The 14050-nt window shown below is 50.3% G+C and overlaps 1 protein-coding gene across 1 annotated transcript in view; it reads left to right on the top strand.

Moving 5' to 3' along the window:
* Positions 1-4014: 4014 nt before the first annotated feature.
* Positions 4015-14050, top strand: part of foxred2 (FAD-dependent oxidoreductase domain containing 2) — a 29757-nt gene continuing 19721 nt past the window's right edge. The window contains exons 1-3 of the mRNA XM_067974703.1: positions 4015-4092; positions 8490-9048; positions 11638-11889. Coding sequence (XP_067830804.1) covers positions 8516-9048; positions 11638-11889 — 785 coding nt within the window. The 5' untranslated portion in view covers positions 4015-4092; positions 8490-8515. The remainder of the gene's footprint in view (positions 4093-8489; positions 9049-11637; positions 11890-14050) is intronic.

The raw sequence follows: 14050 nt of genomic DNA, 5'->3' as shown, positions 1-14050 counted from the left end.
GAGGACATTAGGGAACCAGTTGGGTTTTAATCACAACCCGCTAGTTTCTGGTGCCCTCAAATCACCCGATTTATTGAATTCAACCTGCCACTTTGGGATTTGAACTTATGACCTCTGGTTGGCTGTCCAGTTGGCATGAAGGCAAAGCAGGAGAAACAACATTTTCCACAGCCATTAGAGAAAGGAAGACAATAATGTTTGATTTGATCTGAAAGGGCGTGTTGGTTTTGACCAGATACAAAATCAAAAGGTTTGAAGACAAGAACGGTTCGTTCTTAAAGGGATAAATATTGGCCAGAGGATCTTTCACATCCACCCGAGAGGACATACTTGGTTTAATATCTCACTCCAGGAGATAACACCTCCAACAGTACAGCTCTCCATTGAAGTATCAACCTTCTAGATATCAGAGGCAAGAGCACTCTGTACCACAGCTGACATTGCAGGGAAGGGAGCTGAAGCAGGCCTGGGCTATATGCTTGGGTCGGAGTGATCCTGGAATGGCACGGACTCGCTGTGCTAACTATTTGCCCGTTTCTGTGCCTAAATACACTTATTTTAACCCAAAGGAAACCGCCAGCCAATCATTCTGATCAATGATCAGACGTGGGCTGTGCTGCACCGCCACCACCAGGCACCTGCTGGAACAGCGGCTTAGTTCCATTTTACTTTGTCCAATGCCTTTCCTCTGCATCCAACTTTCACAATTATTTTGGAAATATAGAGAATCATAGAATCACAGAATCGTTACATCACAGAAGGAGGCCATTCAGCCCATCGAACCCGTGCAGGGTCTTTATAAGAGTGATCCAGTTAGTCCCCATTCTTTCCCCGTAGCCCTGCAAATTTTTTCCCTTCAAATATTTATCCAATTCTTTTTTGAAAGCCACAATTGAATCTGCTTCCACCAGCCTTTCAGGCAGCGCATTCCAGATCATAATTACTCATTGCGTAAAAATGTTTTTCCTCATGTCGCCTTTGGTTCTTTTGCCAATCACCTTAAATCTGTGTCCTCTGGTTCTTGACCCTTCCACCAATGGGAACAGTTTCTCTTTATTTACTTTATCTAAACCCGTCATGATTTTGAACAGTTCTAACAAATCTCCTCTCAACCTCCTCTGCTCTAAGGAGAACAACCCCAGCTTCTCCAGTCTATCCATGTAACTGAAGTCCCTCATCCCTGGAACCATTCTAGTAAATCTTTTCTGCACCCTCTCTAAGGCTTTTACATCCTTCCTAAAGTGCGGTGCCCAGAATTGGACACAATACCCCAGCTGTGGCCAAACCAGTGTTTTATAAAGGTTCAACATAACTTCCTTGCTTTTGTACTCTATGCCTCTATTTATAAAGCCCAAGATCCCGTATGCTTTTTTAACCGCTTTCTCAACCTGCCCTGCCACCTGCAAAGATTAGTGTATATATATCCCCAGATCTCTCTGTTCCTGCACTCCCTGTACCATTTAGTTTATATTGCCTCTCCTCGTTCTTCCTGCCAAAATGTATCACTTTGCACTTCTCTGCATGAAATCCCATCTGCCATGTGTCTGCCCATTCCACCAGCCTGTCTATATCCTCTTGAAGTCTATCACTATCCTCCTCACTGTTCACTACCCTTTCAAATTTTGTGTCATCTGCAAATTTGGAAATGGTGCCCAGTACACCCAAGTCCAGGTCATTAATATATATTAAGAAAAGCAGTGGTCCTAGTACCGACCCCAGGGGAACACCACTGTATACCTCCCTCCAGTCCGAAAAACAACCGTTCACCACTACTCTCTGTTTCCTGTCACTTAGCCAATTTCATATCCATGCTGCCACGGTAGAAAGAACCAAATCGGTCCAGCCCAGGCCGATGGGATGAAAGTGACGACCGAGGTACGAGACAACGGCCAAAACTGCTCATTATTGATTTAATACAAGGGATTTGTATTTCCTTGAGTTTAGAAGGTTGAGGGGTTTCAAATGATGAATGGATTGCACTAACCAATTATAAAATAAACCCGTTTTTTTGATTTACCTGCAGCCCCGTCTCACTAGAATGTTAATCAGTCCGGCTTTCGGAAGTTTGAAAAAAGTGCAGGTGGAGGCAAGTGTGAGGTTACAACATCCAGTTCATCTAGAAAGGGGGCGTCAATTTTATATACTGAGTCACGCTATTATAGGACTAGACATGGGGCAGAAAAGGTAAACTCCTGATCATAAGGGACGCGGGATCCGCTTGTGGGAGAGACTACTGAGAGTCTATCTAGTGCTGGCCTGAAATTTGTAACAGTAGGTTTGTAGGAACCTTTGAAGAAGAGGGAGTTTCATCACATTTTGAATCATAAGAAAGTCAATACATTTTTGGTTGGCTTAGTCAGACTGAAAGTGGCATGGTCACTCACCTGGACCTTACCTGAAACATTTGTTTAAGAAAGAAAAAACTTGCATTTATATAGCGCCTTTCACGACCTCAGGACGTCCCAAAGTGCTTTACAGCCAATGAAGTACTTTTGAAGTGTACTCACTGTTGTAATGTAGGAAACATGGTCGCCAATTTGCGCACAGCAAGATCCCACAAACAGCGAAGTGATAATGACCAGATCATCTGTTTTTAGGTGTTGTTGAGGGATAAATATTGGCCAAGACTCCGGGGAGCACTTCCCTGCTCTTCTTCGAATAGTGTCATGGGGTCTTTTACACCCACCTAAGGGGGCAGACGGGACCTCAGTTTAACGTCTCATCTGAAAGACAGCACCTCTGACAGTGCAGCACTCCCTCAGTACTGCACTGGGAGTGTCAGCCTGGATTTTGTGCTCAAGGCTCTGGAATGGGAAAGAGTGAAGTATTTGAGGCTCAGGAATTGCACTCCTGTAACTTGAGCAAGTAATCAAGGCCGTCACTTCAGTGCAGTACTAAGGGAAATCTACATTTTTGGAGCACTTATAAGGTGCAAAGTGCCTGGTGGAAAGATCAGATGCTATTCCTTGAGTTTGAGTTGAGCTTCATTGAAACAGTGTAGAAGGTCAAAAAGAGGTCAGGGTGGGAGTCCGAGGAAGAAATGAAGTGACGAGAGACAGGGAGCTTATGGTTGCATTTGCAGACAGGATGTGTTGGGAGCAGCTATATCACCCGAGCCCCCAGACAGCATAGGTTTTAGTCCTTTCCTAGAATCATAGAATCTTACAGCACAGAAGGAAACCATTCGGCCCATCGTGCCTGTGCCGGCTCTTTGAAAATTAGTCCCACTCCCCTGCTCATTCCCCATAGTCCTGCAATTTTCTCCCCATCAAGTATTTATCCAATTCCCTTTTGAAAGTTATTATTGAATCTGCTTCCACCGCCCTTTCAGGCAGCGCATTCCAGATCATAACAATTCACTGCATAAAAAAATGTTTCCTCATCTCACCTCTGGTCCTTTTGCAAATTACTTTAACTCTGTGTCCTCTGGTTACCAACCCTCCGGCCACTGGAAACAGTTTCTCACTATCTACTCTATCAAAATCCTTTATGATTTTGAACACCTCTATTAAATCTCCCCTTAACCTTCTCTGCTCTAAGGAGAACAACCCCAGCGTCAGTAGGCTCTGCAAGTAACTGAAGTCCCTCATTCCTGGTACCATCCTAGTAAATCGTCTTTGCACCCTCTCCAAGGCCTTGACATCCTTCCTATATCGTGGTGCCCAGAATTGAACACAATATTCCAGCTGAGGCCCAACCAGTGGATTTATAAAGATTTAGCATAACTTCCTATCTCTTGTTGGTTTTTTTCCCCCCTACTTTTGTGAGAAGTTACAGATGGCAAACGCTAACTTTTGTCCATGTTTGTAAATTGTTTGTTGCATTCTCATGCGGGACTAATTGGGCGGCTCTTTCAAAGAGCCGGCACAGGCACGATGGGCCGAGTGGCCTCCTCCTGCGCTGTATCATTTTCTCTGATTCTCTCCCCGCTCCCACCGGTAATACCACCCGCCCGCCGCTAGGGGGCGCGCTAGACGCGTTTGACGCAGGGTTGCGTCGCGGCGTGGGGCAGTGACGCAACGTTACTATGGGCTGAGTGTCGGCGGGCCGCAGCGGAGGGACTGAGAGTGGAGCGGCGGCGGCCTTGGGCGGGTAGGTCAGCGGCTGGGCTGAGCAACAGGAGGCCGGGGACTCCCCCCCCCCCCCCCCCCAATCTCATCTCGGAGGCCCCTTTGAATTCCGACTGCCTGCCCCTCACCCCCCACACGAGCAGTTGGGCAGCGCGGTTACTTTACACTGGGGATTTTGGGGCCTAAAAGGAACAGCACGGTGATAAGGGGCTTATTAACCCCAGTGATGCTGGTGCTGATCGATTGTACTGACAGGACTCCATGTATGTGAGGCAGCTTCAGAGACGAACCCCAGTAACCACTCTTCCCCCCCCCCCCTCATTTTCTTACTCCCCTTTCCCCCTTTCCCTTTGACCCCTCTCTCCCCGTTGACCCCTCTCTCCCCCTTTGACCCCTCTCCCCCCCTTTGACCCCTCTCCCCCCCCCCTTTGACCCCTCTCCCCCCCCCCTTTGACCCCTCTCCCCCCCCCCCCTTTGACCCCTCTCCCCCCCCCCCCTTTGACCCCTCTCCCCCCCCCCCTTTGACCCCTCTTCCCCCCCCCTTTGACCCCTCTTCCCCCCCCCCTTTGACCCCTCTCCCCCCCCTTTGACCCCTCTCCCCCTCCCCCCCTTGACCCCCCTCTCCCCCTCCCCCCCCTTGACCCCCCCTCTCCCCCTTTGACCCCCCTCTCCCCCTTTGACTCCCCTCTCCGCCTTTGACCCCTCTCCCCCTTTGGCCCCTCTCCGCCTCGGCCCCTCTCCCCCTTTGACCCCTCTCCCCCTTTGACCCCTCTCCCCCTTTGACCCCTCTCCGCCTCGGCCCCTCTCCACTTCACCCCATTCCTCCCTCCCTCCATTCATGTTCTCTCCTCCTTCCCGGTGGCACTGACACTTGTTGGGGGTACAGCTGCTCGGGCAGTGCCTGCCCCCCATTATCTTGTCCAAGTGGCGTCAATCTCCTTTCTGCATGAGCTTGGACTGTGAGTGGGCATTACCGGGATTACACTTCTATTGCTCAGGGTGTGGGAGCCCGGTATCCATGTGCTGGCTCCTCACGTCACATTGATGAAACCATCTTTGTCCCAGTGGCAGAATGGTGGACCCACATTTTGGGATAAGGGAACCAGTAATGTAAATGGGGGAATCCTGCCCAAGGTTCTCGTATTTTCAAATCCTGACTACAGAAATGATGGATATAAATATGCCTACAGCCAAAGCTGGTCCTATGCTTGAGTGACCAGACAGTGCATTCGTCTTTTTAGTTGGGATATATATCCACACACACATACATGAGTGTGTTGATGGTAATAGCCCATGCTTCAGAGGATGTTAATTGAAAACAAGGAATTTGTTTTAGCCAGTGAACAATCCCAATAGCTTGACTCTCTTTTGCTGGCGAGATATTGTTGAAAATAAAGCTAAATCTTTAAATAATATTTGAATTTACAACTGTGTGTATGCGGAGGTCACAAAACTGGTTTTACAAACTCTTTTGAGTTTCCCTGATGGCAGTGTCGGGCTCTTTCCTCCCTGCCTTTATCTGCTGTCATAGGAAGGCATTACTTCCTATTTCAGTGAAAACTACCGTTAGTTGGTATTTACCGATCTCCCCCCCCAACAGCCCACCAGATAAAGTCTCTGCTGTACCTTCTCTCCTGCTCTGCCCAGTTACCTCTGGTGTGCCCCAAGTTTCCATCCTGTTACAAGTTGCTGCTTGGTGTCATTAGTAAGCGCGGGGTCAGCTTCTCTGTGTACACTGATGTCACCTACTTTTAACTCTCTGGCATCGCCCTGGTCTCGTGACTGTTGCCGTGCTGTCTGACTGCTTGTCAGACGTCAAGTTATGGATGAGCTGTAATTTCCTCCAGTTAAACATTGGTACGACCAAGGCCGTTACGTTCTGTTCTCACTCCATTTCCAACCACTTTTCTGGCTCCTTGGTTGAGCTGAGCCTGGCGATTTGCAGTCATGTCTTGCTTGGCCCCATGCTGAGCTGCACATCCCATATATCAGTCCTTTACCAAGACCACCTATTTCCATCTCCGATACATTACCAGCCTCGCTCCCTCATTGCCACTGAAAACCTTACCCACACCTTTCCATTGGTCTCCCGATCTCTGCTCTACACAAACTCCAACCTTATCCAGGACTCTGCCCATGTCTTATCACACTTGCCCATCACCCCAGTTCCTGCTACCTTCCACTGGAGCCCATCTCCCACCGCTCGTAGAACTCAAAATCCTCACCATGTACAAATCCTTCCACCTTATCTCTGCAACCTGTTCTAGCCCTACGTCCCAACTCACATCCTCCACTCTTCTGAGTGTGGGCTTGCATGCTTCTTTGTGCTACCACCATTGCAGAGCCTTCAGCTATAAGCAACCTGCCTCCTGGAATGCTCTCCTTAAACCCCTCCACCTTGCTACAGCTCTCCCCACCGTCAGAAGCCTCCTCACAACCTGCTTCTTCATCTGTGTTTTAGCTAACTACTTAAAGAACCTTCCCTACTTTGTGCTCGAATGTCTGTGAGTCCCCTTTGTGAAGTGTCTTTTGATAGTCCACCATTGTTATATAAGGTACCACCCAGAAGGTCCCAGGTCTGATTCTGAGTGTAATAGTTGGCCACAGCGTTGTAGATTGGGGTTGGGGAGAAACAGCCATGGTTCGTATTCCTGATTGCCATCTGGTGCTGGAAAGTCCTTAGAGAGGGAGCAGAAAAGATTGACTGGAATGGCTCTAGGGAAGAGGGACTTCAGTTACCTGGATAGACTGGAGACGCTGGGGTTGGGTGAGGAGAGGATTGGGTTCGTCAGTTATACCCTGTGACCTTCACTGTCTGGGCTCCGGCATAAAGAGTGGCTGCACGAGTGAGGTACCCTGGGGGCTGTCAGTGCCCTTGGAACCAACCCCAGCACAAGTCAGGAGGGAGAATAAATAGACATGCTGATTTGTACATCATACTGAAAGGTGATAATCCTCTGAGGGATCTTGTGAATAGCCCACACTCCCCAGTGTTGTTATGTTATGATAGGAACATAGGAATTGAGAGACGGGAAAAGACCGAGGTCCATCTAGTTCGCCTTCTACCATCCTGGTAGTCGCACAATACAACCCTAATAGAGCTGTTGACTAATCATAGCAATCAATCTCTATCAATGAGCCTCCAACAAACCCAGAAATGACACAAGGAAAAGCCCCAGTTGTGGAGAGCTTTGGGAACCACAGAATGGTTGCATTACAGAAGGAGGCCATTCGGTCTGTCGAGCCCGTGCCGGCTCTTTGTAAGAGCAATCCAGTTAGTCCCACTCCCCCGCTCTTTCCCCGTAGCCCTGCAAATTTTTTCCCTTCAAGTATTTATCCAATTCCTGTCTGAAAACCACCCTCTCAGGCAGCGCATTCCAGATCATAACGACTCGCTGCGTAAAGAAGTTTTTCCTCATGTCGCCTTTGGTTCTTTTGCCAGTCACCTTAAATCTGTGTCCTTTGCTTCTCGACCCTTCCGCCAATGGGAACAGTTTCTCTTTATTTACTTTTATCTAAACCCTTCATGATTTTGAACACTTCTATCAAATCTCCTCTCAGCCTTCCCTGTTCTAAGGAGAACAACCCCAGCTTCCCCAGTCTATCCACATAACTGAAGTCCCTCATCCCTGGAATCATTCTAGTAAATCTTTTCTGCACCCTCTCTAAGGCCTTCACATCCTTCCTAAAGTGCGGACAGGTTCTGTGTCAGCTGTTCCTCCCGAGCCTGTTACACTTACCCAATGTCACGTCTTAAATTATTCAGATAGAATCAGAATGTTACAACACAGAAGGAGGCCATTCGGCCCATTGTGCCTGTGCCGGCTCTTTAAAAGAGGTATCCAATAGTCCCACTCCCCTGCTCTTTCCCCATAGCCCTGCAAATGCTTCCCCTTCAAGTAGTGATCCACAATGTGATGATGACTCATCTCAGTTCCTAATGCAGTGTTGTTACTAGGATTTTAGGGAAATGTAACAACATTTTTATAGTTTACACTAGAGCTGTTTAAAAAGCAGTAATTTATAACTTTTATAGGTGTCTGCCTTGGTTCACTCTCACCTCTGAGTCAGGAGGTTGTGGGTTCAAGGCTCACTTCACTGCGATAGTGCACGATGTGTCCTTGATCAGTCAGACGTTAAACCGAGGCCCCGGCTCGGATGGGTATAAAAGATCTTCGAATAGTGGCTGTTGGATCTTTTACGTCCACCTGAGAGGGCAGACTGGGCCTTGGTTTAACATCTCATTCAAAAGACGGCCCCTCCGACAGTGCAGCACTCCCTCAGTACTGCCCTGGAGTGCCAGCCTAGATTTTGTGCTCAAGTCTCTGGAGTGGGACTTGAACCCACGACCTTCTGACTCAGGCAAGAGTGACACCCACTGAGCCGCGGCTGACCCCATCTTGCCTCTCTCATTTTCAGTTAGGCGCCGGTGCCCCGGGAGCAACATGCCAACCTCATGGACGGGTTGTACCCTCGCCACGCTCGTGGCAAGTGTCGCCTTCGCCTCTTCATATGGAGCCACGCCGACAAACTACCTGCACCTCGACTACTGTGTAATTGGGGCAGGTCCCGGCGGCCTGCAGATCGCTTACTTTCTACAGCAGTCCCAAAGACACTACCTGGTCTTCGAGCGCAACAACCTTTCCGGGAGCTTTTTCACGCGTTATCCCCGCCACCGGAAACTCATCAGCATCAACAAGCGCTACACCGGGAAGCAGAACAAAGAGTTTAACCTCCGTCACGACTGGAACTCGCTGCTCAGCCACGACGACAATTTGCTCTACAAACACTACTCCAAAGATTTCTTTCCTCATGCTGACTCCATGGTGCACTACTTGAACGACTTTGCAAGGACGTTTGGGCTGAAGGTTCAGTACAACACAGAGATAAGGTGGATCGAAGCTGAGAGGGACTCCGGGGCCTGGAACGGGCACTACTTCTTCCTGATGGATCAGAATGACCATCATTACAGGTGCAGGTACGTCACGTCGTCTTAATCCTAACCGCGTCAGCTCGTGCTGCGCTGCGGTTCTGCTACCTTGTTCAAGTGGCCATTCTTGGCCCATGAGCCCGCACACTCATGGGCTGTATATAGTGACACCACTATTCCTGGCCAGAATAGATATGATTGGGTAATTCCCCCGTCAATCACGCCCGGAGACCGCACTGCTGTAAGTGACTGGGATTGATTTTACGTACATAATTGTATTCTGTAACTATCCTGCTTTTATCAGGAGAAGTTGCTGTAGTTTTGGAATGAGTTCTGTTTGCTGTAGTTCGTAGAGGCTCTTTTTAAGCATACTCTGTAGACTTTTTGCTGTAGTGTGCTGTTTAAACAGACTCTATTTGCTGAGTAAATAAGCTGTGTTTGCTGTAAGTTCTGCCTCGCCCCGCCTCCAACTCATTGGCAACACAGTGGTATCAATCGACACTCTGGGTAGTCAGTCTGTCCCAGCTCAGTGTCCTCACACACACAGTATGCTGTGTCGCTAATCAGGAGCAGGAGCCCTGTGCAATGATTCTTTTCCCTTCTCCTCAGCCTTTGAAAAAAAGAACTTGCACTTATACAGCGACCTCAGGCCGTCCCAAAGAGCTTTACAGCCAATGAAGTACTTTTGAAGTGTACTCACTGTTGTAATGTAGGAAACGCGGTAGGCAATTTGCACACAGCAAGATTCCACAAACAGCAATGAGATACTGACCAGCTAATCTGTTTTTAGTGATGTTGATTGAGGGATAAATATTGGCCAGGACACGGGGAGAACTCCTCTAGTCTTTGAATAGCGAGATGGGGTCTTTTACATCCACCTGAGAGGGCAGACGGGGCCTCGGTTTAACATCTCATCCAAAAGACGGCACCTCCGACAGTGCAGCACTCCCTCAGTACTGCATTGGGAGTGTCAGCCTAGATTATGTGCACAAGTCTCTGGATTGGGGCTTGAACCCACAACCTTCTGAGTCAGAAGCGAGAGTGCTGCCCACTGAGCCACGGCTAACACCTTTTAAATTGAGAGACCAAGATAAAGGACTGCACAGTTTTGAGGTCCTGCTAAAGAATGCATTGAGAGTGGAGACGGATGAATCTTAAATTCAGCATAGTGATGATTGGGGAGGAGGAGCTTATATTTGGAGTTTAGAACAAGAGGGCAATATTCAGGGAATCGCTGACTGGATTAATATCATAGGGAGAGTCGAGCAAGGTTGCATCAGAGAGGTTAGAGCGGGATCAATGATCAGACGAGATTAATCTTGTGCCCTGTAGTTTTATAAGTTATTCCACAAGATAATAGAGTTCAAAGGCATTTATTGGCTTTCATAGGAATTAAGCATACAATGATAACCATTATTACCAATAATTACACATATACAATGATAACCATTATTACCAATAATTACACATTTACTTGAGCGACTTATGGTAAAATGAATTACCGGAGAATTCACTGCGCCACAGGTTTCGAGCTCGAGGGGATCGGCTGGCCAAGCCTTGTCGAGTTCTGAAGTGTCTATTCTTTATATACCTTTCACTGCAGCTACATAAGAAACCACATATTTCATAGGAACAGGAGGAGGTCATTCAGTCCCTTGAGCCTATTCTGCCATTCAATTAGATCATGGGTGATCTGTATCTTAACTCCATCTACCCACCTTGGTTCCGTAACCCTTAATACCCTTACCTAACAAAATTCTATCAATCTCAGTTTTGAAATTTTCAATTAACCCCCAGTCTCAACAGCTTTTTGGGAGGAGGGGGGGAGAGTTCCAGATTTCCACTCCCCTTTGTATGAAGAAGTGCTTCCTGACATCACCCCTGAACGGCCTGGCTCTAATTTTAAGGTTATGCCCCCTTCTTCTGGACTCTCCCACCAGAGGAAATAGTTTCTCTCTAGCTAACCTATCAAATCCTTAAATCATCTTAAACACCTCAATCAGATCTTCTATATTCAAGGGAATACAAACCTAGTCTAGTATTACCTCATCCAATTAGCTGGACTTCAGTTTTAACAAGAATAACTCCCCATAACTTGACTCACTTCCTATGGCAGGTGCCTTTTCAGGCTAGACCTCACAGATCAGTTTTGTGGCCTCTCCTTATCAGCTAAAACACTGACTGGAATCCCTTTTACTAACCGAACATTACTGACAGAAACTCACTTAAAAGCTAAGGTTAATATCAAGAATGTAACTGTTTCCTTACACTGTCCAGGATTGTGAGAGGTGCTGGCGCCAGTCCAGATAAAAGTAAAATTCTTTTATTTACACCGTACGCTGTTGCCTTGAAACAGGTCAAAGTGCTCCACGAATTGAATTGTACTGAGTGTAAAGGGCAGGTGTGCGCGACTTTAAAATGGCTACGTTTAGTGCTGTCGTCTCCTGATGTGCAAGGGACTGTCGACCGGACTGAATCGGGAGATTTTCCCCGGTGCTGTGTGAGACCCGGTGACGCTGAACACAATGTCAAAGAGGACCGTCGAGTTATTGAGATCGGCAGCGTGAGTGCACGCCACACCTTTGTGTTTTTTTAATGCTGTGCTGTTAGTTTTCGTTTCCCATTCTCTCGTTTCAGTGTCCTGTTAGTTGCGACCGGGATGTGGGTGCCCAACACACCCGATTTCCCAGGCTCACAACACGCTGAGGGTTACGAGAACGTCTCCGTGGACCCCGCCCACTTTGTTGGGCAGACGGTCCTCATCCTGGGACGGGGCAACGCAGCGTTCGAGACCGCGGACAACATCGTCGGCGTCACTAACTGCATCCACGCGGTGAGCCGGTCCCGAGTGCGGCTCGCCTGGGCGACTCATTACGTCGGAGACATCCGGTAGGTCCAATGCACCCTTTCGCTCGGCTGTTTGCGTTAGCGTCAAAAGTGGGAGCTGATCTGATTTAAATCAGTAAGAAGCGCTTTCAGATTTTAACCTCAAGCGTTTTCATCAGTGGGGCTCAACATTCACAGTGGTCAGCGCGACTGGGACCTGCAAAGATCACTGACTGTAGGAACATGACGAAAGTCCCTATCTCTGCAACCTACAACCCTACAACCCTCTGAGATCTCTGCGCATCCCCGATTTTCATCGCTCCACCATTGGCGGCCGTGCCTTCAGCTGCCTAGGCCCCAAGCTCTGGAATTCCCTCCCTAAACCTCTCCGCCTCTCTGCCTCTCTCTCCTCCTTTAAGATGCTCCTGAAAACTTCCCTCTTTTGACCAAGCTTTTGGTCACCTGCCCTAATATCTCCTTATATGGCTCGGTGTCAAATCTTGTCTGATTACGCTGCAGTGATGCACCTTGAGATGTTTTACTACGTTAAAGGTGCTATATAAATGCAAGTTATTGTTAGTGAGAGTGGAGAGAGGACATGGCCTGTGGAGGGGACAAGTCAGCCAGGGTTTCCACTCCCAATCACCATCCAGTGATTTCTGCTGGAGGGTGACGGCTTATTGAGATTGACATTGGGGAGGACGGGACAAGGATTAGGGTCAGCCGCAATCTCCCCGGTGATTGAACAGCCTGTGAACATTCACCGTCTAAGTTCACTCAACGCCCAATCTTGTCAAAGCAAAATCCTGAGGTTTTGGAACAAAATGCTTCTATTTCACGCACAGCCCATGCAGGAGACAAGTTCATTCTTTCACTGTCGACTCTTGTCTTTTTTTTCTGTGTGTGTCTCCCCCTCTTTCTCTCAGTCCTCTCCCTTTATGTATCTATAATCCTTTGTCCTTCTATCGCTCAGTATCTGGTCCCCTCTATCCCTGACTTCCCTTAGTTCTTGTTCAGTCTTTGTCCATGGTGTGTGTGTGTCCATCTGTCTCTCTCTTGCTTTCTCTCACTCTTTCTTTCTCACTCTTTCTCTCACTTCCTCCCTCCTCTCTCTTCTCTCCCCTCCTCCCCCCTCTCTCTTCTCTCCCCCCCCTCCCTCTTCTCTCCCCCCCCTCCCCCTTCTCTCCCCCCCCTCCCCCTTCTCTCCCCCCCCTCCCCTCTCTTCCCCCCCCTCCCCTCTCTTCCCCCCCCCTCCCCCTCTTCCCCCCCCCTCCCCTCTCTTCCCCCCCCCCCCCCTCTCTTCCCCCCCCCTCCCCTCTCTTCCCCCCCCCTCCCCTCTCTTCCCCCCCCCTCCCCTCTCTTCCCCCCCCCTCCCCTCTCTTCCCCCCCCCTCCCCTCTCTTCCCCCCCCCTCCCCTCTCTTCCCCCCCCCTCCCCTCTCTTCCCCCCCCCTCCCCTCTCTTCCCCCCCCCTCCCCTCTCTTCCCCCCCCCTCCCCTCTCTTCCCCCCCCCTCCCCTCTCTTCCCCCCCCCTCCCCTCTCTTCCCCCCCCCTCCCCTCTCTTCCCCCCCCTCCCCTCTCTTCCCCCCCCCTCCCCTCTCTCCCCCCCCCCTCTCTCCCCCCCCTCTCACCCCCCCCCTCCCCTCTCTTCCCCCCCCCTCCCCCCCCCCTCCCCTCTCTTCCCCCCCCCCTCCCCTCTCTTCCCCCCCCCCTCCTCCCCTCTCTTCCCCCCCCCTCCTCCCCTCTCTTCCCCCCCCCCTCCCCTCTCTTCCCCCCCCCCTCCTCCCCTCTCTTCCCCCCCCCCTCCTCCCCTCTCTTCCCCCCCCCTCCTCCCCTCTCTTCCCCCCCCCCTCCTCCCCTCTCTTCCCCCCCCCCTCCTCCCCTCTCTTCCCCCCCCCTCCTCCCCTCTCTTCCCCCCCCCTCCTCCCCTCTCTTCCCCCCCCTCCTCCCCTCTCTTCCCCCCCCCTCCTCCCCTCTCTTCCCCCCCCCCTCCTCCCCTCTCTTCCCCCCCCCTCCTCCCCTCTCTTCCCCCCCCCTCCTCCCCTCTCTTCCCCCCCCCCTCCTCCCCTCTCTTCCCCCCCCCCCTCCTCCCCTCTCTTCCCCCCCCCCCTCCTCCCCTCTCTTCCCCCCCCCCTCCTCCCCTCTCTTCCCCCCCCCCCTCCTCCCCTCTCTTTCCCCCCCCCTCCCCTCCTCTCTTCCCCCCCCCCTCCCTTCCCCCCCCCCTCC

The sequence above is a fragment of the Heptranchias perlo genome, chromosome 40 (genome assembly GCF_035084215.1).
Source record: "Heptranchias perlo isolate sHepPer1 chromosome 40, sHepPer1.hap1, whole genome shotgun sequence".
In the NCBI taxonomy this organism is placed as follows: Eukaryota; Metazoa; Chordata; class Chondrichthyes; order Hexanchiformes; family Hexanchidae; genus Heptranchias; species Heptranchias perlo.
This window is presented reverse-complemented; position numbering and strand designations above follow the sequence as displayed.